Consider the following 26,889-nt stretch of genomic DNA (forward strand, 5'->3'; position numbering starts at 1 on the left):
GAAGAAGTAAACGTGGGATAAAGTTCAAAAGATTAAACTAATCGTAGGTTAAACTAATTTCACAAAAATAGACAGTAAAGCTTACTGCCTGTGAGAGAATGATCAGTCACATTTTCCATGCCTCCAAACTTAGTATTTTTGTAGCTCGCACCCATTTTACTAATCAGAACTTTACTGAGCATGTGCTTCATGCTTGTGTCCAATTACTCCAGGAGTGACACCAAATACAACTGAAATCACAAATTCACGCTTCAAGTGAAACTCATGAAAACTTTATGGCCCAGACTGTCAGGAAGACACTCCGCAAGAGGCCCATCCTGTCAAATCACTCCTTGAACCTGAGTGAGACATCCCATCCGTCCACGCCTAGTCCTTCGGCTCTGCCTGAGAACAGAGGCATTCGGTACCCGAGATAAAGCTAGAACTAATCATGTACCGCTCCTGGGGCACTTAGCTTCTGGAAGACACAGAACGGCTTTTTTGGTGTCCTCTTAGGAGTTGCATAATTGATACACACTAAGGGCAAAATGCCTATTTTTTATACTGAATTAAAAACCTAGTTGCCAAACCAAGTACTCAAAAACAATGAGCCATGTTCTAAGGTCTGCTTTAGTATACATAAGCCACAGTGTGGTCAACTAGAAACTAATTATTAAGCCTCTTTATACCACCCACTATGGGGTTTCAAACGTGAGATTACAGGAAGGGAGCACGTTTAAAATGCCTTCACATCTCTCCTGGACTCAGAGCCAGGTCTAGATGAAGACACAGGAGAGCGCCCTCAGCCCTCCTCCTCCTCGGGCGGCTCAGTAAGAGACAGTGCTCGTTAGCCTCTAGAGGACGAGGATGGATGATCTGGGCTGCCTTCCTGCCGGTCTCTACCTCAGAGAGATTGCCACTGAGGGGTTTCAAATTCTCCCTCATCCCCTACTTCCATTCTTCCCATCCCCAGCCAACAGAACCTTGTGGCATCTCTACTTTAGGCCACAGACAACCAAAACTGCCTTCTTTTCACAGGTGTGGGGGGAGAAGAGAAAGGAGTCTTGGCAGCACAGCAGGAAACAAATCAGCATCCCCATAACCCAGAGATGGCTGCCCTCCACTGGCCTGGAGAATCCAGAACGGCCTCCGCCATAAGTCCAAAAGGAATCTAAAGCGTGACCGCGCAGGTGAACTGTACAACAAACTGCTCTGCAAGGCCAAGCTCCAACTGCCAGAGCCTTTACATAAAATTGAACTAACTGACACAGAAGACAAACTGCACGTGTCTTTATGATTAGAAAGAGAATATTTATATAAAGACATATAAAAAGATAATACAAAAGCCACCACAATTTCTGCATCAACTTCTTTACTCGACCTGATCCCCTAATACCCCAACGTTCAGACACATGTCAAGCACTGTAAGGGCTCTGCAGATGCTTCGGCAAAGCCTCTTACAAAGACCTTTATAGGCCCAATTATTAACTATCATATATATGTAGACATAGAGGCTGAAGTCTTCATGAGGCATCTGGATTAAATGAAGAAAAAAATGAGACCTTGCCATAATCTTCAAAAGTGTTGTTTCAGTTGGTTAAAATGACAACTCCTCACCTCATCAGAGAAGGCAAACTGGAGAGCTAAAGGAATCCACATGCAAATGGGTAAACCATTGGTACCGGTAGTCATACCAACATCACAACCCCTGAAATATAAAATGAACCAAAACATGGACACGTGCGTGCACACACACACACACACACACACGTGCATGTGTGGTGCTACACAGAAGACGTTTACATCCATGAGAAATGCACAATTTTGCCTTGAAGCAAAAATCTTTATAGGTCATAAATCACTCTCCTATTACTATGCAGAGTCACTTAATCAAGTGTTGAACCCTAAATAACAAAATGTAATTCACATGCTCAGATTTTAAAAATTCTTTTTTTAGAGGGAAAATGAATACGTATACAACTAAGGTCTGCACCTCTGGGTTTGTAGTTTTAAAAAAATAATGTATCATACCATAAACTAAAAAAAAAGTCTGTACTCCTAACACATACAGGTAATACGAAAATCTATTCCCTGGCAATCCCGTGATCCCCTGCTAGCAAAGGCTCTCTAAACTGTGTGGCCTCTGCTTTATGGCTGACCCGAGTCAAGCGCTCATGAAGCACTCATAACCACGAGGGGTAAGGACAGGTGAACCAGGACATGTTCGGCAATCCCCAGACACCAGAACCAAGGGAACCCTGGACACTAGACAAAGAAAAGGAATAACTGTGTCGTAAATAGGGTAGCATATTCACTGACCTCATTAACCCCAGGAGATGATAGAGGATTTTTATTTCCAAAGACAAAAGCATGACAACAATGATAAAAGCTACCATTTATTGTGCACTTCCTCTCTGCTGGGATTATAACATTCATTATTTAGTCCTCACACAAACCTTCTGAGGCAGTTACTAATATCATTCCCATTTTAGAGGTGTGGAAACCGAGGTTCAGAGTTAGGGTTAAGTTATTTAAGTCACAACTTGTGATAGATTCACGATGGGTTTTTAATGGATCTCCCTTAGTGCCACTGTCACCTAACAGATTCCCTGACCACTGGAAACGTATGACAGGTATTAAGAGAAGAATCAAATTCTGGAAAATACCATGAATAAGAGAGCCACACAACTGCCATGATGCAGGAGGGCAAAACAGTGCAGACTGGTGAGCCGGGATCTCTGGATTAAGAGCCAGAATCGGCTATGTCTCCATGCCTTACACATCTCTGTGACTAGCACTGAATCAGGTGCTACAGAAATGGCAGACGCTTCTCCTGTAACTATTATCCCTATTTCTCTGGCCAAGTTTCTAATCTATAAAGTGAAGCAGCTGTATTTACCCCACAGGAAGGTTGTGAAGATTGAATACAACCTTGTCTAATGCCTGGCACCAAAAAAAAGCTTCTTTTCCCTCATCCAGTCTGGTGCAGACAAGCATTAAATACTGCAATGATTCAGAAGGAAAATATCACTGTGGGATAAGTAAGGGAAAGTTTCAAAGCGATCACGGGTGTGCACTTAGCTGTGACTACCCTTTGGAATGTGTGCTGGTAAGGTGAGTCTCCGCTGAGGGGTATGGAGGGCCTCTGGAGCGGCAGAGGAACCACCAGGCAGCACTTGGACTGGAGCATTCTTCTATACGATCCTGGGTGAGTGGGACCAGAACAGGGTTTCTTCTTCCTTTTTGCCTTAAGTACCATGTATTTCTTCCCTATTCTCATATTTCAGAAGTATAGAAACCTTCAACTATTATCCTTCCCTGGTGCTCCCTTTGGTGCCAGGCAAATAGGGCCTGCTGAACAGCTGCAGGAGATGCTGACAAGAGCAAGTCAGTCCACAGGTTCCTGTTTTTCTGTATGTTGTATCATCAGCTAGTCAATCCTTCTTACTCTTTAGTTTCTATCTCAGCAGTAAGTGATGCTTTTAAGGCCAGTGTTAAATCTCAGAGAAAGACTTCTCCTCTGACTTACTCTTGACTCCCTGAGTTATTTCTGAGATCACAGTAACTCACTGAAATTCAGTTAAACAGTAACCCAACTTATGAGAGTAGCTGCACCTACCATCTTTTGGCTCAAGTCAACAACCGACAGGCAAATAGGTAGAATGGTATCACTACCAGCCAGCGCTCTCCCTGAGAAATAAGCTATTGTTTAACCCCCTCACCACACACACACACACACACACACACACACAAAATGGGGGCAATAATTTGCTATACTACAACCTGAAAAAATGCAAAATTTCACAATTTCTAAAAATGAAACCTATTCTAGAATTTTAAGTAACCATTAATGGATAATAAAAGACAAAGCAATGTTAGTTAAAAAGGTAAAAATCATAAATAAAAAAGCAGTAAAACTCATATTCCAAGTTCCTAAAGGTTGGAAATCAGGTAAAAGTCATAGTGTCAAACTACCCTTGCTGCCTGTTATAAAACTGGTTAGGAGGTCCTACAGGAAAGATGTGCACCCAGACACAATAGCCCACCACATAATATAGCATCACCTTTTCAAGTTTATACCTGAAAAATTGACAATTTGAAAAAAATTCAACATTTAATCCACCTCCAACTCTCAATTGCATGGCCCTCTATTCCCTGAAAACTATCATCAGCTACAGAGCTGGTACTTATTGGGGCCAGAAGACCTTTGAGAAGATACGGCAACCTTAGAAGCAGACACCTGTCTGCTCTAGCACAGCACTCTCTTTTAAGGCCAGTGTTAAATCTCAGAGAAAGGCTTCTCCTCTGACTCAGGGTGAGTTCTAAAGTTCACAGTGAGAAATCTTGAAAAGGGGTGGGGAATTTTTTTTTTTAAATCCATGAGAGTAAATTTAGAACATGCATACTGAACTTGTTCCTTAATTTTTTTTTTTAAGTGACATATATCACTTTCTGGGTATTAAAAGTCTCTAGTCATGGCCATTAAACTGAGAATCTTGAACCAAACTCTATCCAGAGAACAAATGTGAAAATAATTATGAATCATTTCTTATAGAAGAAAGTCAGACTCATTCTTCATTTTAATTGATGTGCAAGACTGTCCAAAATAGTCCAACACCCATGGAGAACCACTCACTGGGTTCTTCTTGTGGGGCTGTTACAGTAATCCCCTATCTGCAAGCAACGACTAACAGTATTTAGTTGTTGCTTGCAGATAGGGGACTACTGTAACAGTAATCCTAGACATCATTTATCGATGACCTGTGACTGGCTTCAGCATAAACAGATTGGTTACCAAGTAAAACGCTGTTGGTGGAAAATCTGCTCTGGGCATGTTTAGGTTTTTATGCTCCTCTTCTCCTGTCAAATTAGCTGTAATAACTTGCCATCAACACATTAAGCCTTCTCTAAGGGGCTGTCATTTAGTTTAGCGGATGTCTTTAAAATCCATTATATTTCTATAGCAATTTAAATTATTACCCTAACATTGCTTTTCTTACTTCCATGAATAAAGTAAGGATGTGCTTTTTATTAGAAAACAACTACTTGCCATCAAAATTGTTCTCTGGTGCCCTGCTTTCCGAAATGTAACTATTAAAAGGCCAGGAACATGAGACCGGGGAAGGGGAACTTGTTCAGTTTTTACCAAGACTAAATTTAAACTATCAACCTTCACTTAACATGGATTTTTGTACTGCTTCAAGTCTCAAAAGAGAACATTACAATCCCCAAAGACTAAATCACTTGTCTCTTTTAAGAGTTATCAGAATAGCATTATGCTGAAAGTGACAGCCTGGCTCTGTTCTGTTTGTTAATGCAGCACAGACTTGCTGGCCAACTGCAACTGGCTGTGAGTCCTTATCACAAATAAAACTATTTTTGTGCCATTTCTGTTTTTCACTTAAACGTCACCAGCTCTTCCAGACTCAGGACCTGTCAAGTGTTCTGTTGCCAAGACTCTGCCTGTCAGAAAGGTCAGCATCCAGTACCTTCCAGTTGGGTCCCAAAGGGCCTCTCTTGGTTTTGACTGACTGGAATAACGCTGGGTCTTCATCAGCTTTGTAGTCCTGCAAAGCAAAACAAAGTCAGAAGCAGAGAAGAAAACCAGAGAAAATTCTTTAACCTTGCCAGAACAGCCCTCTGCAGCTACTAAACACATGACAGAAACTGACGGGGCTTACTGTGCTTTGCATAAACGCAGGAAAATGTTTCTAAACGATATTAAGTTCTCAGTTTGGTTCTCTTTGCTTTAAGCTTTTACCTTGTAGCAAAACAACTACATAATAAAAAGTAATAAAAGTCCTGACTAACAGTCCACCATGACTGGTTGCTGGATAGCTATCTCTAAGAAATCTTCCAAAACTTTTCAACAGTTTCAGTACTTTGATATATTATATATTCAGTACTTTGATATACATATAATCACACTCAAGAAATAAAGCCGACCCATACCAGTTTTCACAACACCCCTAGATGAAGACACTGGCCTCTAATGCCTGCTGGAGAGCAACCCCCATGACTGCGAACACTGATCAGAACCACGGATGCTGTGGCATCCCCTTGAGCTCTGCCACGGCTGGGTCTGTGGCGGATGCCTCAGTTAGGAGGCCAGCCACTCCAAAGCCTTGTTCGTGGAGAGCCATGGGTACACAGGCAAACCTCAGGGACTACACTCATGTCAGCCCTGCAATGCCAAGTGAGGTGAGCGAGGGCTTTACGACTCCATATGGGACTCAGTTATATCATGCCATAGGGAACAGCCCTAAAATCTAGGTTTTATAGGAGGTTTTGGTGTGTAAATACTCTTTCCCTTAATATCCTCTTTCTGATAGAATGGAAAACATGAAAGGAGTAAACCTTTTTAATCCTATCTGCTTTACAAAAGTTCTTTGGTCATTACACACATACATACACACAATCTACAGATAGAAATTAAAAAACTACTTTTGAAGAGCTACCAGCCAGATTTTAAAAAAGAAATGAGTTGTAACAGTAACAGTGAACAGAGGTCAGTTGAAAATACTACAAAAGGAGAGCCCCTTTCTTCTTGAGCAGAATTTTTAAACCAGGGGTCCTTCACAGCATTTATGTAGGGACCACATACTTTGAGAAAAATGCCCAGACAAGTCAATATGAAAAAAAATCATTGTTTTAGAGATAGGGGCAGTGCAAGCACTGAACACATGCCAAGGCATAATACAAACTTTCAAAATCAAAGAAAACATGCTGAGAAGCAGCCAATCAAGACTCAACAGTTATTCAGTAAATGCATATGACATGTTAATAATTCCTAAAGAGAAAGTTATAAATAAATTACGTGAGGAAGGAGAAGAGTGAGGTTCGGGTAGACAACAAAACTTTAAAGAAAGATAACTGGGCAAATGTGTGACCTTGAACTCCTAACCGCTGTCTTCTAAGAAGCTACAAAAAGGTCCCCCAGAGGGTTAAGACGATTACGCAGGCAAACTCGGCTGGCCATGCTGAGCCTTACTGCTAAAATACGCAACATGGCGCAGCTACAGGCACGAGGTCAGTCAGCACTGTCCAGGAATGACAAACTGGGATGAGCCAACTGCAAGGAGTCAGACAACTGGAGTTAGCTGGTGTGTCTGGGCACATCAGCAGAAAGTTCAATTACTGTCAGCTAACATGAATTCTTAAATTCCCATTTAGAACCGCACCCTAAAAATTAACAACTTCACTGCTGACTGAGAAAAGAATCAACTGTACAGGTGGTCTCAAGACCTGGATTCACAGTGAGAAATCAGCTGTCCTACTAACAAATACTTGTAACCCCACTTTCTTCTAGGTCAGAGGCTTGGAAACCCAGAGATAAGCTCAGTTTCCTCCAAAACTGAAAATATTTAACATTATATCAAATAATCACTTTTGACATCCTCTCCCTCGATTCAAGGTCTATTTATTGAACAGCCATCACAGAAAAGGTGCATTACATATGCACCATGCAGTGCACAGGATGCTAAGCTAAGAGGCAGTCTAAGGGATCTAAGGACACAAGGAGAGCCAACACCTGGTTCTGGCTCCTAGAAAATCAGTCTAGCTGGGAGCAAAGCAAGAGAGACAAAGAAACGGTAATCGAAACCCCAGGGGCTACATGTTGACTGCCAACAGAGAATGGAGAGGAGAGTTATAGAAAGAATTGAAACCAACCGACACCAGCCAAGGAAATGTATTTTTAAAATGAGTTTTAACATCATGTTTAAAAGTAGAAAAATCTTACTGCTAAAGAACACTGTGTTAAATTTTTTTATGATAAAATTTTAATTATCTGTATAATGCCCAGAGGTCTGACCAGTGGTTAACATTTAACAGTTCATCCCATTTGAAGGAAAAATACTTCCTTTTTTCTTTTTTACTAACTGGGGTGTGACCTTACTGGGGGCATGATGCTCAAGTTTTTGTTTTTTACAAAATCGAAGATATTATGGAGCCTGGCATGAGTTGAATAGTAAACACCACATTTCCTGAATCTAAGAGGCTGCCAGTTACAGGATGCTCCATTATTTTATGTACCATTAAGAAGGAAAACACTAAGCCAATAAAACATGGCACAACTGGAAGACAAATCTGACGAAATAGAGACTGCAGAACTATCTCTGAGGATGCTAAACTCACCAGCTCCGAGAGAAAGAAAAAGCAAAATCCACAAAACAAAGTGTACACAAGTATCAGTAGGGCTGACAGTATACAATAAGGGTAGTACATAAACCAAGGCAGAACTAACTTAAGAAAAGCGAGCTTGGTCTAAAAATTGTACCAGCATAAATTATTTTCATGTAGAGGTAAACTAATTAAGGGGTGACTCACCCCAGGAGCTGGGTCTAAGCATGATTACAGCACCAGTGAATGTGAAAATGTAAGCCGTTGGATTAGATGGACTTTTGGACAACACTCCTTTCTCCTTCCTAACCCCACCCAGCTCCATGCCACGGCGACACCTTAAGGGATTTTCAATGCCTATCTGACATAGATTCATTAACTGAAGAACATGGAATAACACTTTGAAAGTTCTCCACTCTGGACCTAATATACTGATCCTGAAAGTTTATTTCCGAGCCTTCATCATTAGTGCTGTTCACTGGATAACTTTTCTGAACTACGGATTCACAAAATTATAGAGGTGAACTGCACCTTGAAGACCACCCAAGTCGCTTCAATTCACAAATGAGGAAACCACAGTCCAACAAGAAGGTGGCAATGGCTCACCTACCTGAGGACTTGAACACAAGCCTTCTTACCCTCTGTCCTGGGCTCATTCTAGTCCAGCACACAGGAGGACAGCAGAAGGGTGTCCACAAAAGCCAGATAAGCAAAACACATTTCAAAAACACCAAGAAGCAGCAGCACCAGAGATACCAAAGTGGATTTTCCTATAAGGCATGAGTGTGTGCATATAAAATATCACACATACACATATATACACATATCTCCAAAGCTAAGTCTTCCCTCTCCACTTTTTTCTCTTGAATACAAAGCAGCAAACATTAAGGATATACTGAAAATGCAACAAAACCCAATTATTAACAATAGCACCTTAACCTTGACAGATGAGGATAATGCATCTTGTCAAAACCTAGGAATTTTTTTGTGCTTTTTAATGTTAGTTTGAATACGTAAATGTTTAATCAGTTGAATTAAGTAGCAAGATATTAAAAAGCAGGAAGCAGGTGTGGTTTTAACAACCTCAGTTTTGTATCTCTATAACAAACATTTAATTTTTTGAACAGTATCTTTTTTGCTACAATTTTATTGTTGGGTAGCTAGTTTGGTCTTTCTGTTTATGAAAACTGGCCGATTTATATCCGTATCACAATGAACAAATATATTCCTTCATGTATGACAGTTTCAGCATACAGAATGCAACCTCCGCTACCAATTATAGCTGCAAATGAGCAATAGTGTGGAATGAGACAGCCTGCTGGCTTTGTTAGTATTCTGTCTCCTTTGGGATCCCGTGGGGAAAGGGGAGGCTCTGATGAAGAGAAGCCCTTGGCTCATGGTTTATTGTGCTTGCCACCAGCTGCAGACTTCTCATCTCATTAGTTCTTTTAGAATACTGTGGGTGAAGACAGCTGTAGCCTACTTGAGTCTTCAGCTCCTGGGTATTCTGAAGGCTGAATTTGCTATGCACTTTCTGTAATCCTTGGGAAAAAAAAGAAAGCAAATTCACTAGGCCAAGGAAATGTATTTTTAAAATGAGTTTTAAAATCATGTTTAAAAGTAGAAAAATCTTATTGCTAAGGTGCACTGTGTTTAAAAATTTTTATGATCAAATTTTAATTGTCTGTATAATGCCCAGAGGCCTGGCCAGGATAAGGAACGGTTTAGTAAAACCATCATTATCAAGTTAGGTGTAATGTCCCCAGACACTGCTTGCTCCACCAATGCTAGCGCCTGAACAACAGAAAAACACAATGGTATCAGCATAAGGTAGATTCAGATAAGTGTTAATACAGTTCTATTTAATTGAAAACTCTTATTTAAGTAAAAAAGGCAAGTCAAGACACCCTTTGGAGAACAAATAAAATAAAATATGGTAAATAAATGGGTTACTGAGACTCCATGCTAGAGCCACAGAATACATTAATTAAATTCTTATAAATAACTGTTTTCTGTCACTGGAATACAAAAGTTGGGCTACCTCTTGGGTGTACATCTGTTACTCACTACAGTTCTCAATAGAAACTCTCAACAGAAACCAGATTCATTTTGAAGACAAAGAATATTAGTTTTACGGGGCTTCCCTGGTGGCTCAGTGGTTGAGAGTCCGCCTGCCAATGCAGGGGACACAGGTTTGTGCCCCGGTCCGGGAAGAGCCCACATGCCGCGGAGCGGCTGGGCCCCGTGAGCCATGGCCGCTGAGCCTGCGCGTCTGGAGCCTGTGCTCCGCGACGGGAGAGGCCACAACAGTGAGAGGCCCGCGTACCGCAAAAAAAAAAAAAAAAAAAAAAAAAAATTAGTTTTATGAATCTTTTAGCATAGTGGCTGTCCCCCAAAATGCAAGTAAAAAATCTGTGCTGAGCCAACCCAATGTCCTAGAGCCAGACTGAACTCATGATTATAAATGGGGGAGTGAGGAGGTGATGGGGGTAGGCTGGTAAGAGCTTCTTAACAGCTTGTGGAAAAATTGAGATGAGCTCCAGATACCAGAAACTGCTTAAAGAACCATGCCTGGTTACCACAGGTGAGGTTACAGTAAACTAAGGAAAGGAAAAGAGTGCCCAATCCACATGCACTAGCAACTCCTTGACACCTGCTCTCCCCAAAGAGAAACAATTCTACAGGGTAAACAAAAACTTGAGAGAGATATTAGGATCCTGCAGCCTGCTGTAAAATGCCTTCCTTTAGCACAAGATGATTAATTAGGTGTCTATTCAAATAGCTCAAAGATAATCATTAAGTTTAAAATGCACAGGTATTGCTGCTCAACTTAGCAAAGCTCATTTCTTCTAATCACATCCTAAAAGTAAAGGCCAGGATGGGGGAAAGAGCTGAATTAAACATGTAGATAAACAAACATCATCATTTATTAGCACTGCCCTGTATTTTCCAGTACTGTGGCACTTAGAAAAAAGGAGTTCCCAGATTCTATCACCATTGACCCAGTGCATAGCTAACTGGAGCTGAGAAAACTCAAGCCAGACTCTAAAAGGGAAGTCCATTTAAAAAAAAAAAAAAAAAAAAAGTTTGCATTAAATTTTGCAAGTAACAGAGGTGTAAAGAGAAAACATTTACTAACTTGTTTAAGAAACTCATTTCAACAGTTATTTTCAAATAAGCAATTTCCTTTCCTATTTTTAATCACATCTCCCCAGTGACTCCTCACCCTTTCAGGTTCCCATAGAGTACCATTAATGTAGTATAAGTAAATCTCATTAATTCAGGTCCTACCACCTTGGAATTCATAATAATTCGGACAGGGGCTAGACTGAAGTTTATCTTTGTATGATCTATGAAAAAAAGATTTGCTACACAAATTAATAGAGTAACAAGATCTCAGGAGGGCTGTTTAAACAGTTCAGAAGTGTTTTAGAGCAATTCAGAAGCATTCATTTGCATATAATTATTATGCTAATTACAAATCATTCTTATCTATTCATTAAAGCAGATTCCCAAAGGACCACTAATTGTCAATAACTTGTTGGCCTAGTTTCTGTTACTGAATGTACCTCAGAGGAACAAAACTGCATTAAAAAAAATTCTCTAATTCAACACTCTCATTAATCCTTACTGGCTTTCCACCAATGAATCTTTAAAGCTGAATTTTTAAACAACTGCCCTGAGAACTGAGAAATGCAGTCAAACCTACACACCCAAACAGAACACTTTCTTGTAATCTTTTCAATCTCCTAGAGATGCTGCACAGAGACCTGGGGTGGGCGAGCTTGGCGGACAGGGGAGGAGGACAGACGCTGTCAGCAGAGCTCTGTGCTGAAAGGTGGCCACAGCCTAGAGCACTGCTGGGCTAGAGCACAGCTAGAGTAATCACCTCCTCCATTCCTTCTCATCTTGTCCGAATCACAGCCAGAGCCTGCCAACACTGTCATGTTTATGAAGGCAGACCCCCAAAGCCTTTGGAAGGTTGCAAATTGATAGAGAAAGAGAAAAAAACTCAGAATTTCGGTTACGAAAAGAAGTTACAACCAAAAGCCTGATGTGACAGTCTCCATCTCCTACAACCTGGCAGGGAAACTAAATAGTTGGGCTCCAGAGGCTGGGTTCCTGGAGAGCCCAGGGCTGGAGGGTACTCCCCAGCCCTCCTCTCAGGGGTCAGTAGGCTACTGGTTTGGATAAGCCTGTGTTTCATACACAAATATACAATATATTTGTTACTGTTACATTATATTTATTATTATATGTTTATATAGTATAGCATTTAAAAATGAAGACATTTTAAACTCTTAAAACCAATGAAATAAGTTTCAACATACCAACAAGTCAGTTTTATTAAAGATGATTGTTAAATATATATTTTAAAATTAAACTGCGTATGCCTAAAACATAAACAGTATGTTTAGGAAAGTTTTGCTTAACATAAATGCATTTATTTCCTTAAATGACAGTAGATCACAGAACATATTACATCAAATTCCTTACACTAAAATGGGAATGTCCTTTTGAAAATTCACAGGGTGAGCCCTCTCCAGGAAAATGTCCATTTTGGTTCATGATTTGGGCTTCAGGCACAGCTGCATCTAAATCCCAGGACCCCCTTAATTCCATTAGCACCAATTTAACAAACACTAAATGGGAAATAATTGCAGAAAAAATTTTAACTTTTTTTTTTTTTTTTTAACAGCAAGAGCAAAATCTGATAAGCAGCATCATTCTTGCTACCATTTTAGGAAAACTTACTTATGTTCCAGGCACACACTTCCTCCTAGTTAACCCTCACAACCTTGGAACAAAGTTACTAACATTGCCACTGGGGGTGAGGAAGTGAAGTTCCTTGCCCAAGTTCACGGTGGCTGAGCAGAGCCAGGACTCAGATGCTGCTCTGTGGACACCCAGGCACCACGAAACTTTACTGCAAAAATGTGATGTGATTACACTTCATCACTTGATAAGACTCAAGTACCCTAAGGGATGTTTACTCCCACTCGGTCTAGAGAACCTCTCCTTGAGGGCTTTACACTGCTGAAAAGGGCTTTTATACGGAACAGACTTTAAAAACTTGATTTGGAGCTGTTTATGCTAATTTCTTTAAAAATATCTGCCGTTAGCTGCTCAAAAAAAAACCCATTTTCTAACTCTTACCAGACAATTTCTCCCCCCTAGGAACTACTTCACACCTGACCACCTCCACCACCCTCCCTTTTTTTTACTTTGAAATCATGGAAGAGATTAGAAGTAAATACCAATAACAGGTTCTAGTGGAAAAAGTATTTTCCGCAACATAAGCTTGTACACACAGAGTTTTCAGAGAAATTTTAAAATTCTTGCTAAGATTTAAGCAAGCATGAAATAAGCAATGTGCTCTTTTCCCACAAGAGGGCACTGCCATCCAACTATGCCTTCAAATACACAGGACATTCTCTAAATCCACCACTGGATGCAAATCTAAGTGTCCCAGAGTACTTGACCATGTAAGGCAGCAGAATAAAGTGGGAAACATTTTCACATTTCTTTTTAATAAGAACCATGCTTACACTTATTTATATCTTCTTTGAGAATGGAGAAAAGAAAACACCCTCTGTAACTCACTACGAAAAGGATCTTGACAATGATTTGCTTCACAGCACAGCGAAGGGAGACGAGATAAGCCTTTGACAAGTGAAGTTTCTTAAGCAAAAGCAAAACCACCACTACCTCAAAACCTGTACTTGAGTTGTTCTGTTTTAGTTTCCAGAGGTCAAGGAGGCTACTACTACAAGTCAGGAGCTGGATCACAGCTCTCACCTCTTTATGATGCACACACTTTAATAAAGAGCTTTTGGAGCTCTTGCACATATACCGGGGATAAGTTACACCCTTTCAAGATAGAAATGAGTGTCTAGGTTCATTCTAGTGGCAGAAGGGAGAGGTACTCTACTGGGTTGAGTGTCTGCTCATGCCAAGGAGACCTGAAGCATCTGGCAACCACAGGCTCCTCGCACTTGCTGGAGCCCGGCCACAGACTTCCAATAAACAAAGGCTCTCTTCACGGCTGAAGAATGGGGCAGCCACAGCTCTGGGAGGCAGAAAGCCCTTCTTAGGAAGTGAGAGGCAACAGCTGGAACAAAAGTAACATCTAAGATGCAGGCGCTCTGTGAAAGCTGTGGGCAACAATGGAGTGACGGTCAGCGCTGACCATTTAGGGTTATCAGCTACCAATGGTTAATTCTGAAGTCTATTAGATTGACCCCAAAAGTGTCACTTTTGTGGCTCAAAAGCTGACAAATATTAACAATTTCATATGGTCTGATCAAATATTTAACTTTTTCCAGTCGAATTTCATGTTTCTGATTTTAAAGAGAAAAAATTTTAATCTTATAAAGATTATTTAGAAAGCATATTTTGTGATTCTTACATTTCTTTAAAATTATGAAGTTTTTTTTTAAAGGCAGTGCAATAAAGCCTATGTTGCCAAGACTATCTACTCAAATGTGTAACATCTGGGTACTGTCTCACAGAATGTCTGATCAAAAGAAAAGATATGCCCGAATCCTTCCTAGAGCGCAAGAAACAAGCACTGCTTAAAAGTGTGACCAAAACTTACATGCCTAAATAAATGAAACCAAGTTTCATCAGCTTTCCATGGCTGACATTTAGGAAAAAAGTATGTTTAAAACGAGCAGTAACTTTAAAACAATACATACTCATGGTTTAAAACAATTATGAAGTGCCAGATTGTTCAATACTCAAATAATGGAATGGTGTTCAAAGTGACAACAGCTAAGTGGGTGGAAAAGGCAAGTCTTACATGTTCATTTCCAAAGGCAACCAAGATTTCAGAAAATCAGATACAGCTTAGCGTACTTCTGCTCTCAACTAAAACGGGCCCACCAAAACACATTCGCCAAACAAATGGATCATAACCGGAGAACAAATGGCCAGTGCTGGAAAGAACAAGCAAAAAGCACAAACTTTAAAAGCCAATTCATTTTCCTGGAGACCACCATCACCACGGGACTCCTACAAGTGGATTGGATGAGCCCAGCAATCCCATTACTGCCTTTGGATACGCAATTAAACGGTGGGGGCTCTTCATTTAGTAAAGTACTACACTCCAAATCTACCATCTTGTCAGCCTTTGAACCCGGACTTTGCAGGCACCCTGGAGCCCAGCACTGGTCTCTATCAGTTGTGAGAAAAAAAGCTCTTTGGTGGAGGGCACTCGACACCACCAGACTACACAATCAGAAAAAACGAACTCCAAGTCACTTAGAAACACTTTTAACATGTTCACTGATTAAGAATCTTGCAGGCTCTTCAGACAGATACAATTATTAGTTTATCTGGAAAAATATTTACCACGCCAACACAGAGCAAATAGCAAATTCCAATAAATGTTTGCTAAATGAACATGAAAATATATGAGTGGTGCTCACTGTAAGTACGCACACCAAAAGACATCTTAGGGTCTCCAATCCTTCTATTCTGTTGTATGTATGCAAATTTCCAAATATGCCCGAGTTTAGCAGTTATGGATGGAGGTAACAAAGGCCACGACGAAAGCTGCTATTTCGGGGGGCAAGAGAAGATGGATGGAAGAGCCAGCACTTGCTTGTTTTAAATAAATTGAGAATGCTCTTAATCAACATAATGCAAAGGAAGGAACAGCATACAGTGAGATGTTCTAGAAAAATAAGTCAGCAGCCCTGCTTTTGAGTCCATTGGTAACGTGGCTTGTGGGAAAGTTACAGCACTTCCCTGAGCTGAAACTCCTGAACAGTAAAATTAGCGACTGGTGTGAATGTTTTGGGACCATGGCCTCCAGTTGAGGTTCCTTCTGCTTCCAAAATCCTAGAAGGAGAGTGCCCCCTCTACAATGTTGACCAGTAACAGCATACTAGAGCACTTCCCAAGAGTGAGCAGAAATCACCTAAAGAGCTGGACAGAGACAGCCCAGGGCCTGGAAGGCTCTGACCTGGGAGGAGGAGAATTTTCATCTCTAACAAGCTGCCCACGGGCAGACCTTGCTTAAAAGGAAAGCGTTTTGGCCAAAGTCCTAGCTTAGGACTTAGGCACAACGTTCCCCAGAGGGCCTCAGGGGCCCTAAAAAGAAGCTTGTAACCTCTACAGAACGTTCAGAGAACTGGACCAGTGGGCAGATCCAGCCACAACTGAGATCCACACATGTACGGCCTTGTGGCCGTGGTGGGGGTGTTCTCCAAAGGAGCCCAAACAAGTGGGGAAACTACATGGGCTGGAACGGAGCAGAGGGGTTCCAGGCCCCGCGAGGGAGTGAACTTTATGAGCAGCCCTGGCCTCTCACCTGGGAGTTCCCGTGTCCCTTGGGGTAGCAAGGAAAGAAGCGGGACTAGTGAGGGGAGCCACACTTTGCTCCAGGAGCTCCTGTTGAAAAAGCTGCTCAGGAGAAGTTTTCTACTGGAAGGAGATGGCACAGAGCCGTCTGGAGTCCAACAGTGGCGACCCAAGGAGCACAGCCCAGGGAGGGAGGTTTGGCTACTGGGGGCAGGCATCAGGGCTGAAGGCATAGAGCTCTGAGTCCAGAGTGTGAGATACCTCCTCTCCACCACTTCCCGGGGCGGGGACAATCGCAAATGTGGAGGAAAAAAAAAAGGACTTGGGGTAAACACAACATGGCAACCAAGGCAATTATACTCATGAGCATGTAAGGATAAGGACCTGAAAGTAACAAATGGGGCAGAGGGGGGTTAAAAAGGACAGAAGAAGGAAGAGATACGTATGAAATCTGAGATTTATCTTAAGAGCACGAGCTTCCTGGGTCACTCACAATGAAAGTGCCCCTCTGAGCTCTTTGAGGAGTCTCCACTAAGGATCTGATCAATCAGACCACACCTTGCACATCCTTTCTGTGACCCAGAAACAATATGGCATGTGAGTTTCTAGCTTGTGTGTCTCTTCCTTTTAGGAATACCATCTTCAGTGAAACAACACTAAGGTTAAAAACTGGGCAACTCTTGGCTTTGAAATGCCTCATTTGGGAAAAATCTTTCACCTTTAATTGATACACCCTAAGATGATGAAAAAGGGAAAAAAAATTATTCTCTCTTTAAACCTGATGCATTTTAATTTGGCATAGATCTATATTTTTCAACTATATCTCCCAAACTTTTATGCCATTAATATTTGCTTATTACTGACATCTAAAAAGCAGATGTTCAGCTTTATCAATTTTAGACCTGTGAGCCTTAAAAATTTGAATTGAACATTTATTTCCACGAAAAAAAATTATAAATTATAAAAATAAAGTCCCATAGCATGTACTTCAGAGGAAGCATAGACTACAGAAGAAGGCTGATACAATCCTTTCCCGGTTACACATAAATACCTAAAATGTGGTTCCAATTTCTTTTTCTTTTCTTTTCTTTTTTTTAAATTGTGCTCATTTTCTTTCAAATTACTTCCAAAAACGAAGGTCTCTCTGATGTTAATCATGTGTACACTTCGGCTTACACTTTAAAGACTCTTCCTCTCCTGGGAAGTGACTTTTGTATACAAATCATGGAAAGCTACTTAGACAAAGTGCTGGAGATGATTAAAAGGGGCCAGATTCAAATTCATACCTTAAAAAAAAGCAGAAGCAGATGTCAACTGACTCATTTGTGTATATTTTGGAAATGAGTTGAAGATATGCATGTGCATTTCATCAGGACATTTAAAGAATTCTCAACTTCTTATTGTGGTTATGTATCAACAGCGACTTTAGAAATTAAAAATACTTTAAAACTTGTATTCTGGTGTTTTACGCTGGACACCTTGACTCCTCCTTACAATCTGATCTAACTGAAACACTTTTTAATCTGACAGAAAGGCATCTGCTCATTCAGAAAGGACACAGTTTTTAGAACTGAAGGCACATCACATATACTTCATGATCCAGAATTAGTACAGAAGGAGCTAAAGTAGCATTTGTCCATTTAATATTTGAACAATAAAAACTTCATTTCCTCCAAACTGTCTCCCCATTGCCCTGCTTTTTTTTTCACACCACAGAGGAAAAAATCTGCAAATTCTCTTTGACTGATCAAACCTTTACTGAAGAGCTCTCTGCATGTCAGGCGTTGAGCATCTTGTTAGGTCCTAGAAACACAGACATGATCAGTACAGTCCAGGCCCCCAAGGGGCACCCAATTTACTGAGGAAGGCTTTTCAAGAGTGATAGCTGGGTTATATTTGAAATGGGGGAGGGGCAAGAAGCTGAGGGGATGGAGGAGATGTGGGGGCAGGGGGTGTGTTCTGATGGAACGTGATTGTGCTCAGTGGCTGCTGCAATTACAAGCAGAAGGAGCCTTCCCTCTAAAAGGATATAACATCTTAATACTTCACTCCAATGCCTCTTTCCACTAAAACAAGAAATCCGTTTTGCATGGTAGCCAAAAGAAATTGGGTGGGGACATTTAAGCAGAAATCTCAGACTGCTCAGCTTGTTTCATTAGGCAGTGCTGTTATCTTCTAGAAAATACCAGAGAATGGTGGCTATAGTAACAGTCCTATGCAGACTTCCCATAAGTCATCAAGGAAAAAACCAAATAACCCATAAATTTAAATGTATATATGATTTCTGCAGCAAATTACTCTGTGACTCTGCATCACAGTGACAGTTTTTACAACTCCTTGTTCCTAGAGTTAGTTTGACAATGTCATCCTTCGATTATGTAAATATGTCAAAGCATCCACCCAAGTATTCAGTTACACTGTGGGTCTAATCACATGCCTTCTATGCATGGTGAAGTACAGTGCATAAGCATGACCAAAACCCAGCAAGTCTACAAGGAGAGCAACACAGCAGAGAGAGTTAAACGCTAAAAGCAGTCAACAGTTACTCTCAACTAGAATAACGTTCAGGGCTGTGTTTGTATTCAATCCAGCTGCAGTGACAGACACCCGCCACCAGGTGGAGTAAAAAGATTCAAGCTTCACTTCCAACTTCCTGGTTTCTTAACTCCCAACCATTTCACATTTGTCCTGATTTGGGAGAGTTGACTACTTATCCTCTCAAAATACTGTTTTTACTTCTTTTACTGTTTTTACTTCTTTTACTGTTTTTACTTCTTTTACTGTTTTTACTTCTTCTTCGACTGTTTTTACTTCTTTTAAAGCAAGTAATATGCAGGACAGAAATTCAACCATTTCAGACGTTTTAAGAAAATTTAGCTCATTCAAGTAAAACCAGAGTTCATTAAAAACAAAATAAAAACCAAGGAATTAGACTGAGACTAAAACCTCCAGGAGTTAAGGTGCCAGGCTGAGCATGGAGAGGTGACTACACCTTCAGGTCTCCCTACTGAAAATCCACCTCGTTGGCCCATGCACAGTTAACCAAGCTCCCAATTCTAGCATCACTTTAATCCTTAAAGAGCAAACTTTAGGTACTAAAAATTGGCCACTGGTATGGCAGACGTATCCTAAGATGACCCTTTTCCCCCAGTGAGTCACAATCTTGTGTAATCTCCCCTGAGAACAGGTGGAAGCTGTGACTTGCTTCTAACCAAGAGACTGTGGCAAAGGTGATGGGCTGTCATTTCTTTGATTAGGTTACATTACACGGCAACTCAGCTTGTGGTGATCTGTCACGTAGCAACAGAAAACTGAACACTGAGTGAGAACATCCCCCCCCCCCCAGTCCACTGGGCATGTCTCTGCCAGACCCTGACTCTTCTACCCCATCCCCCTGCCATCTAATCTAGCTGCTCCCATTTGCTGAAGAATCACTGTCACCACCATCTTATACACACTTCTTGACCTCTATACGTAAGCAAGCAAATACATGCATATAAATATTATCTTTTTCCCTCCACATTTATTGGAAAGGATACCCTATCAGTACAAAAGATTCACTCCCTTCTGGTGACTACACTGAACTCCACCATACGGGTGGAACCACGTTTTTCATCAGCTCCCCATCGATGGAGAAACATTTAAGACTTCAGACTGTTTCCTTATAAAAATCTTATGCTTATACATTTGGTACTTCACATTGAGTAGGACCAATTCCTAGAAGTGGACTTTTGCTGGGGCAAAAGGCAGGTGCATTTGCAATTCTGCAACAGAGGTTGTGCGACTTACACGCCCACAGGGAATGTATGTGAGTGCCTGATTCCTCACCCCCGGCCAACCCAGGTGTTACAGGTTAGTTTCTTCATTGCCCTCAAGCTCATCAGGTTCATCTGACACCTATTCACAAGTCACCACTCTGTGAAGAGGGGATGGGTTCCTGAACACAGAACAAGACACAGCAAAGAAATGAACAAGAGCTGAAACTCAGCACAGGGGAAGACTGATGCCAACGAAAGTGAAATCCCCCGGAGGCAGATCCTGCAGGACACACAGGCTTTGGACAGAGAGGAAGGTTCCCAGAAGGGAGGCCAGAACAAGAAGCGTGACGTGGCCAGTGGCAGACCAGCTTGAGGAGAGGAAGACAGTGCTCAAGCGGCAGCTTGAAAAGAGACAAAGCAGACAGGGCCTCTGCTCGGAAGGAGTCAAGTCAGTGGAAATACTGGACTGAGTTAGAATTTCCACTTCAGGCATCAGCTCAACGACCTTGAGAAAAACGCAGTTTATCTGGCCTTAGTTTCCTTACTTGTACAATAGGACCTCCCTGTTTAGCCCTGAAACCAAACTATGTGTAGCTGCAGAGCTGTGTTCAAAGTAAATCGTATGGTGAAGACTAGTGTAAGACATGCAGAACTGTGCTGGGAGAGGGGCAGAGGGAACTTCCCAGCCCCATGCTCTAGGCACTCGTCCTAACAACCAGAGTGGTTTCCAAGAAACTTAGGGTTCTGCAAAGCACAGTTTGAAAGCACTGAGGCCTAGGTAGCTAAGGTTCCCCCTTCAATTCTATTATTCCAACCTCTCCTTCAGCGTTGGATAACGCACCTGTACCTCTGCTTATATTCTGCTTGCCTGCAATTCACTCATTCATTCAACATACATTCACTGAGTACCTATTACAGCCCAGGCACTGTTCTAGGAGCTGGGGAAGCAAGGGTTAACAGTACAAAGATTCTTCCCTCTGGGGTTCAATTTCTATTTAGAAGGGAGAGAAAAAAACAAACATACATCAGAGCAACACGGGTAAGAGGGAAAACTGCAGTGAGAGTGGGGGTGGACCGCTCCACCCATCAAAACGCTACTCGTCGTCCTATTATGACTCTTCCTCAGTCTTTTCAGACCTCTGTCCTCACAGATCATTTCTTTTCTCTGAAATCCTGATGCACTCTGGACCAAGCACACACCCCCACCATTTGTTAACTATTTCACTGTACGGGGTTTGTCTCACCCAGAGTGTAAGCCTCTTGAGGGTACTGTACCATCTTGAGGAGCTACCGGGGGCTATGCCAGCAGCACAGACTGAGCCCCACGATATGAGTTGACTGCTATGACAACATGGCCATTTCAGAAATGCAAGTGCGTCCTTAAAGCTTCCTTTGACACAGTGGGCTATAATTTCCAAGGAACATGAAAGTGCAGAATCAAAGGAACAAATTAATTCAACAGAAAACCAAACTGGATCTGGCAAGAAGTAAGGAGAGCCAGGTGGTCCAGGTGTTTGCAATAGGAGCTAATCCTAATGCAAACATTAACTAGTGGAGGCCAAGCAGATGGGGGTGGAACCTGAAGGGAGAGAGTGGGGCAACCATCTGTACCAGCAGAGGGGAAGGAGGAGGCTGTGCAGAAGGCAGAGGCAGAGCCCGAGCCCCATGACTCCCCGTGCTCTACCCACCTCAGCCTTCACATGCCCCCAGGCAGCTCAGTGCTCTGCCCCTCACCCCAAGCCCCAAACTTGCAAGGGCACCCTCACCTCCCACCACACAGAGTTCCCCTCTCTCCTTTTTTAGCAGAAAATATGCATGTTAAGGTTCTTTCTTTTTTTAATGTCAAAAGGTTTTGAGAATCCCTACACGATATCATTTGTACTTGTAGTTTCCACAACTGAGAAAACACACAAACAAAAAGCTACTGTGCCACACATGTTCACAGTAGCACTATTTACAATCGCCAAAAGGTGGAAACAACCCAAATGTCCACCAACAGAATAATGCATAAACAGAACATGGTATTCATACACCGGACTATTCTTCATGCATGAAAAAGAATGACAAAATGACACATGCTACAAGGTGGATGAACCTTGAAAACATTATACCAAAGTAAAAGAAGCCACAAACAGAATGCCAGATATTGCTATGATTCCATCTATATAAAATATCCCAAACAGGTAAAACCATAGGGGCAGAAAACACTTAGTGGTAGCCAAAGGTTGGGGGGAGGGAGCAGTGAGGAGTGATGGGTAGAGGGTGTCCTTTCGGGGAGGTGAGAATGTTCTAGAACTAGATGGTGATGATGGTTGTACAACACTGTGAATGTATTAAACGCCACTGAGCTGCACGTTTAAAATGTTTGAAGTGGTAAATCTAATGTGTATTTTATTACAATAAAAAAAGGTACTGTGAATTCAGTAAACTTTAAACTAATCTTTAAGGTGTAACTTGGAAAACAGGAGCTATGAACGGTGAAAAACAAAACCACACATACATATGTGAACACTTATTCACTCCCCAAACAATGCTTGGTGTACAGATTCTCAGAACTCCTGCTAAGAATAATGACAATAATGGCGAACATTTATTAAAGCAGGCACTGCTCTAAGTGCTCAAATTTAATCCTGTGAGATAACCAGCCCCATTTTTCACAACATAAATCAGGAAGAGAGGTTAAATAACTAAATAGCCAGTAGGTAGCAAGACCTCAGAATTTGAATCTGAAGCCCATCTAGTTTCAAAGTGTATGTTCTCAGTGACAGCGCCATGGACTCAACAATGCAGACCCCTCTCATCTGGGCCCAATCCATTCTCTCTCACTATCTATCCCCCTCACCCCACACACACATCCTTCCAAAAAGAGAGCCACCTGCTGAGCCTCTGCACTGTGGTGCCTTCCAGCCAGAGCCCCTGTGGCAATGCTGCTATCGTGCATCCCGGGCCAGCAGTGCCTTCCCTCCTCTCTGGAGGTGAGGCTGCGGTGGAAGGAAGGGAATGAGGGCCTCCAGGGCTCTTGCACAATCAGCCTGAACTGTTCTTTCCCCTTGCACTGTTGCCTGCAAACCTTGTTTGGGAGCCCATTTTAGCCTGAGGACAGGAACAAAGAACTACTCTTGTGCCCCCGGCAAAATCAAAGGTGCCTTGTGCTCTGCTGGAGAACAAGGTGGAATGCAAACCTCTGAGCCACAAGACTGGACCGTTTTGCTTGGCCAGCACAACTTAGTCAAACACCCGCAATACGATCCGAGTGCCTTCACCCAATCCCAGTGGGCAGCACTGCTGCTCCAGGCATCTGAGCTACCCTGACCTAGCCATCAGTGACCCACTCCCAGTGATCTTTCACCCTATCACCACACTCTTTAACACACACGAACTCATGGCTGGAAGAGATACCGAGAGATAAAGGGGCCAAACACACACCTGAATGTTGTTTTTAAAACAGAACATACATTCATTTCTAAGGATAAAAAAGTCCAATATAACTTCAGAGGTGGAAATATCACTAAAACAGAATAACTTCAAATCACAGCATGACTAAAATTTAAGAATTTCTATGACAAGAGTCCCTTATCCGTGCTCACACTTCTTATCGGGGAGGAGGCCCTAAACAGAACAGGACCTGGCCTAGCAGAGGGTCACTGCTGGCAGTCCCAACCCCAGTGATTTCTGAAAAAAGGTCGAACCTTTGTTTTTGAAAGCTTACCTTTCAATTTCAATGGCAAAACCAGACATTTACTATCTGGGTTATTTCTGTTCAGCTTACAACACTGCTCAAGTTCAGGGAATAAGCACAAAAATGAAATGGAAAGGGATCCTAACCGAATGTGCCATGCTTTGCCATGACAAACCAAGGGCTGCCACTCTTATTGCAAAGTTTTAGTTCTCCAGACTAGCAGGAAGAGGGCCACCGGTTATTTTAGCACGTAAAAAATCCACAACTGTACCCCACACACTACAAGAACTGAGTTCACATTTATAAACTGGGGCAAAGTAATAACAAGGGTCTTAATTGCTGGGGTTGGGGTGAGGACTAAGGGTCCTTACTTTTTGGGAAAAAAATTTTTTTTTAATTAAGTCAAAAGTCTAGAGTACAAATAATTACATCTAGTAAGACTCAAAAGAGAAAGCTACACAACTGTTAGACTGGGATATTCTACCATCAACCATTTCCCACAAATGACAACTTTAGCCCTGAATTACTGAAAATTTGTATGTAAATTAAATTTTTGCTTTCTTAATCAGACTTTAAATGTACAAGGGACCCATAGTATTTAAAGAAGCTCAAGAGAAAATTCTTTTGTAAAATAATGTTATTTTTTCCCCCCCAATGAAAACAAACTCCTATGTATATCCTGGGAATACTGGGATTTCTCAGAGGGATCACTTGTACAAAGGTGAAATCCACATGAAAAAACAAATCACCTTCTCTCTTATTCTCTGATCTCTTTTGCTGCTCTGATCTCTTTTTGGACCCAGACCTAAGTTCCAGGCTTATTTCAGGGTAGAAAGGTAGGTCATACCAGAAAAAAAAATAAAACAATTTTTAGATGTAAAAGGCAACAGGTTAAAACGTCATCAAGTTGTACATCATACTTACTGCTGGTTCAACTTGACTTCGATCTGCAATATCTATGTGGACAACTTCAACAGTTTTCCATGTGTTCGGATCTAAACCGTGTACCTATATATGACAAAGAGAAAGGAAACAAAGCAAACTGTTAGGCAAAACTACTACACTTACATACATAATCTTTTATCTTTAGACTCTCGGAGTACATTATGAGGAATAAAAAAATCCAAATTGCTATTTCATTAAATTAGTTGTCTGAAGGCTGGAGGGATCTCAAAATCTTTTACCCCTGTAACCCCAAATAATAAGTGGGGGTGGGGGAGGGGGAGAGGGAAGGGGATAATGCCAAATTAACAGAAATCTGTCACCATTATTTTCTGGTAGCCCTTAGAGATGATTTATACAAAAAATGTACCTGACCTATGTTTAACCCAAATGGTACATGACAAAGTCCTTGTAACCTCTAAGTCCTAGACAAACAGAAGGTGACATTATAATTACATTTTAAGAGGCTGCACTGTATGGTCTAAATCCTCTCCTGTATTTGATTATCCTAAAGCTATTCAGTTTCAGTAGGATGTCAATTCCTCTATACCTCATGTTGTTCAATCATTTATTTCTGAAACTCCATCTATGAACCCATAAAGAACTGTTTAAAAACTGCCAAAGATACGCCCATTTGAAAACTAAAAATGGCAAATTAAATCATACAGACTAAAGCATACCAAAATATCTCATTTCGACTAAATTTTAGAGCTACTGTAAAAAAAAAAACGTGAAAAGTCAAATGATCATCTCGAAGAAAAACTCAAGTCAAATACTACAAATTATCATTAAAGTTCTACTGATTGGCACCCATAACATTAAACCACAGGGAGAAAAGAATCTACAACAATTACCATAAACTTACTTTCCCATAACAGCATATCATAAGGTTAGAACGGTAGTTCTCAAACTGGAATGCCCACCAGAAAACAGACTGCTGGACCCCATTTCCAGAGATTCTGATTCAGTGGGTATACAGTGAGGCCTGAGCCGTCTGCATTTCTAACAAGTTCCCAGATGCTGCTGCTGGTCCAGAGATCACACCTTTGAGAACCACTGGGCCAGGGCATCAACCTATACCAGATGCCCTCCCAAGTTCCCTGCCAAACCTTACAAGTTAATGACTACACTGAGTCTTAACTGAGTTTTTGGTAATTTACTTTAGGGATAAATGTGCACCAATTTGTAAAAGGCAGGAGCTTGTCAACATTTCTGTAAATCAGTCAAAGTACCTTCTCCCTCCTGCCTTTTGGCCATTTCTCTGAAATCAACCCATATTCCAGCAAAATGGAATGGAGGTGAAAATTAAAGCAATCAATTTTGCTATGCAGAGCAGCTCTGGCAAATACACAGATGAAAAGATGAAAAAAATTATCTGTGAATTTTTATCTATGCTTTCCCTGTCCCAGGAAAAGAGAAGTGATGATAAAAACAGCAACCTCACCAAAGTCCACTCACACACCAGGGCAAGGGACTGACAAGGAAGGCCCGTTTGTTTCTGGCTGTGTGCTTGCCTCACCGCAATCTGACACACACCCGGTTGTGGCCAGGTGCTCATCTAAGGCAGGTGGCATCACTTTGGTGATGACAAAATGACTACAGTATTCCCATTTCCAGGGCCTTCTACACTGAAAGCCCAGAGTCAAAACTTACATTTTCTAATGTTCCCAAGTCTGGTTTGTGCCATGTTTCAATTTTAATGAAGAAATCATCTTTCATATATTCATTCTGCAGAAAACACAACAGTAAAATGATAGTGATCTTCCACTGGTTCTTGGGGCTCATGTCTGCAGGAGCTTTCCCCAGCACAAGTGTCCATGCTTTGACTCTATAGGAAGACTGACATAGGAACACTGGTCCTCAAGTGACAAAGAACCATTAGCTGCCTACTTTTACAGACTTGTCAGGCCAACCAATTGCTGCATGCTTTTAAATAATGTAAACAACCCTGCTTGTCATACAGCACACAGGGCTAATAGTAAAGAAGCTGTGAGGTTTGGCGAGTGAATCTGGCATTCAAAGGAAGTAGCAGAAGCAAAATAAAGTGAATAGGGAGAGTTTTGAGGCAAGGCTGGAAAGAGCCCCTTAACAATGGAGCACGAG

General features: G+C 41.5%; 1 protein-coding gene across 2 annotated transcripts in view; it reads right to left on the reverse strand.

The window, feature by feature from the left end:
- PITPNB (phosphatidylinositol transfer protein beta) overlaps nucleotides 1–26,889 on the reverse strand; it is a 62,316-nt gene that overhangs the window by 16,552 nt on the left and 18,875 nt on the right. For both annotated transcript variants that reach the window (XM_060028278.1, XM_060028277.1), the window contains exons 6-8: nucleotides 26,440–26,514; nucleotides 24,769–24,852; nucleotides 5,469–5,546 (exon numbers count right to left, since the gene is read on the reverse strand). In XM_060028278.1, the coding sequence (XP_059884261.1) occupies nucleotides 5,469–5,546; nucleotides 24,769–24,852; nucleotides 26,440–26,514 (237 nt within the window). The remainder of the gene's footprint in view (nucleotides 1–5,468; nucleotides 5,547–24,768; nucleotides 24,853–26,439; nucleotides 26,515–26,889) is intronic.

This window comes from Delphinus delphis, chromosome 13, assembly GCF_949987515.2.
Source record: "Delphinus delphis chromosome 13, mDelDel1.2, whole genome shotgun sequence".
NCBI lineage: Eukaryota > Metazoa > Chordata > Mammalia > Artiodactyla > Delphinidae > Delphinus > Delphinus delphis.